This window comes from Penaeus monodon, chromosome 21 (genome assembly GCF_015228065.2).
Source record: "Penaeus monodon isolate SGIC_2016 chromosome 21, NSTDA_Pmon_1, whole genome shotgun sequence".
Taxonomy (NCBI): Eukaryota; Metazoa; Arthropoda; class Malacostraca; order Decapoda; family Penaeidae; genus Penaeus; species Penaeus monodon.
Genome location: NC_051406.1, coordinates 31112852 through 31113689, shown reverse-complemented (window position 1 = coordinate 31113689; position 838 = coordinate 31112852). Strand labels below are relative to the sequence as shown.

The 838-nt window shown below is 35.6% G+C and overlaps 1 protein-coding gene across 1 annotated transcript in view; it reads left to right on the top strand.

The window, feature by feature from the left end:
• Positions 1-838, top strand: part of LOC119586649 — a 34958-nt gene that overhangs the window by 18888 nt on the left and 15232 nt on the right. The window contains 1 exon segment of the mRNA XM_037935389.1: positions 63-230. Coding sequence (XP_037791317.1) covers positions 63-230 — 168 coding nt within the window.

Genomic DNA, 838 nt, shown 5'->3' with positions numbered 1-838 from the left:
AACCATACTGATCAACAGGCTAAAATCTCCTTTTCGCGTCTTCCCGTTTCCTCGCACAACAGACTGTGGTGGCTACGTGACTAACTTCGGCGGAACGATAACGATGATGAATATGGCCAAGAACGACAGCAACTTCACAACGTACGACTGCGTGTGGATAGTGCAGCCGCCGCAGAATTATGCTTTCAAGTCCCACCTCTCCATCAGGGTCGTCCAGTTTGAGGATATGGGTAAGTCGGAAAACTTTTTCTAAAGCAGTTTTGTTTTGGGTTTTAACGTTGCGTTCTGGTCATACTGCTCAATTGTAAGGATACAATGATATGATAGTGAGGAAGTAATTCATAGACTTTGTTACGGATAACGATTATCAGCTTAAATATCAACATCTTTACGCCACCAGCATTCTCGTTCTTACTGAAGTAACTCTGCCTTATTTTTTGTTTTCTTAATCTGATCATTGTTATTATAGCAAATATTCTCTCGTTCCTATCATTAATAAACCAGTTAAAAGGGCCATTATCTATATCAGGCTATTTTCTATATCGATATTTTCATTACTATCATCAATATCACCACTAATCATTATGAAATGATAACAGGATGATATTGATCAATAATGATTGCACAGTATACACAAAAAATATGATGAAAAGTTAACATTTGGCAGCTAAAAGGCATTTATTTCTTATTGGATGTTAATACACATCTATGTTTTTTTTCAGGTAATCCAAATAAGTAATTTCGCTTGATAATCAAATGATAGCAATTTCACTATACAAAGATTTAGAGGAATTGTACTCTTGAAATAAAAAAATGACACCTGTTTGACCTGATTTAC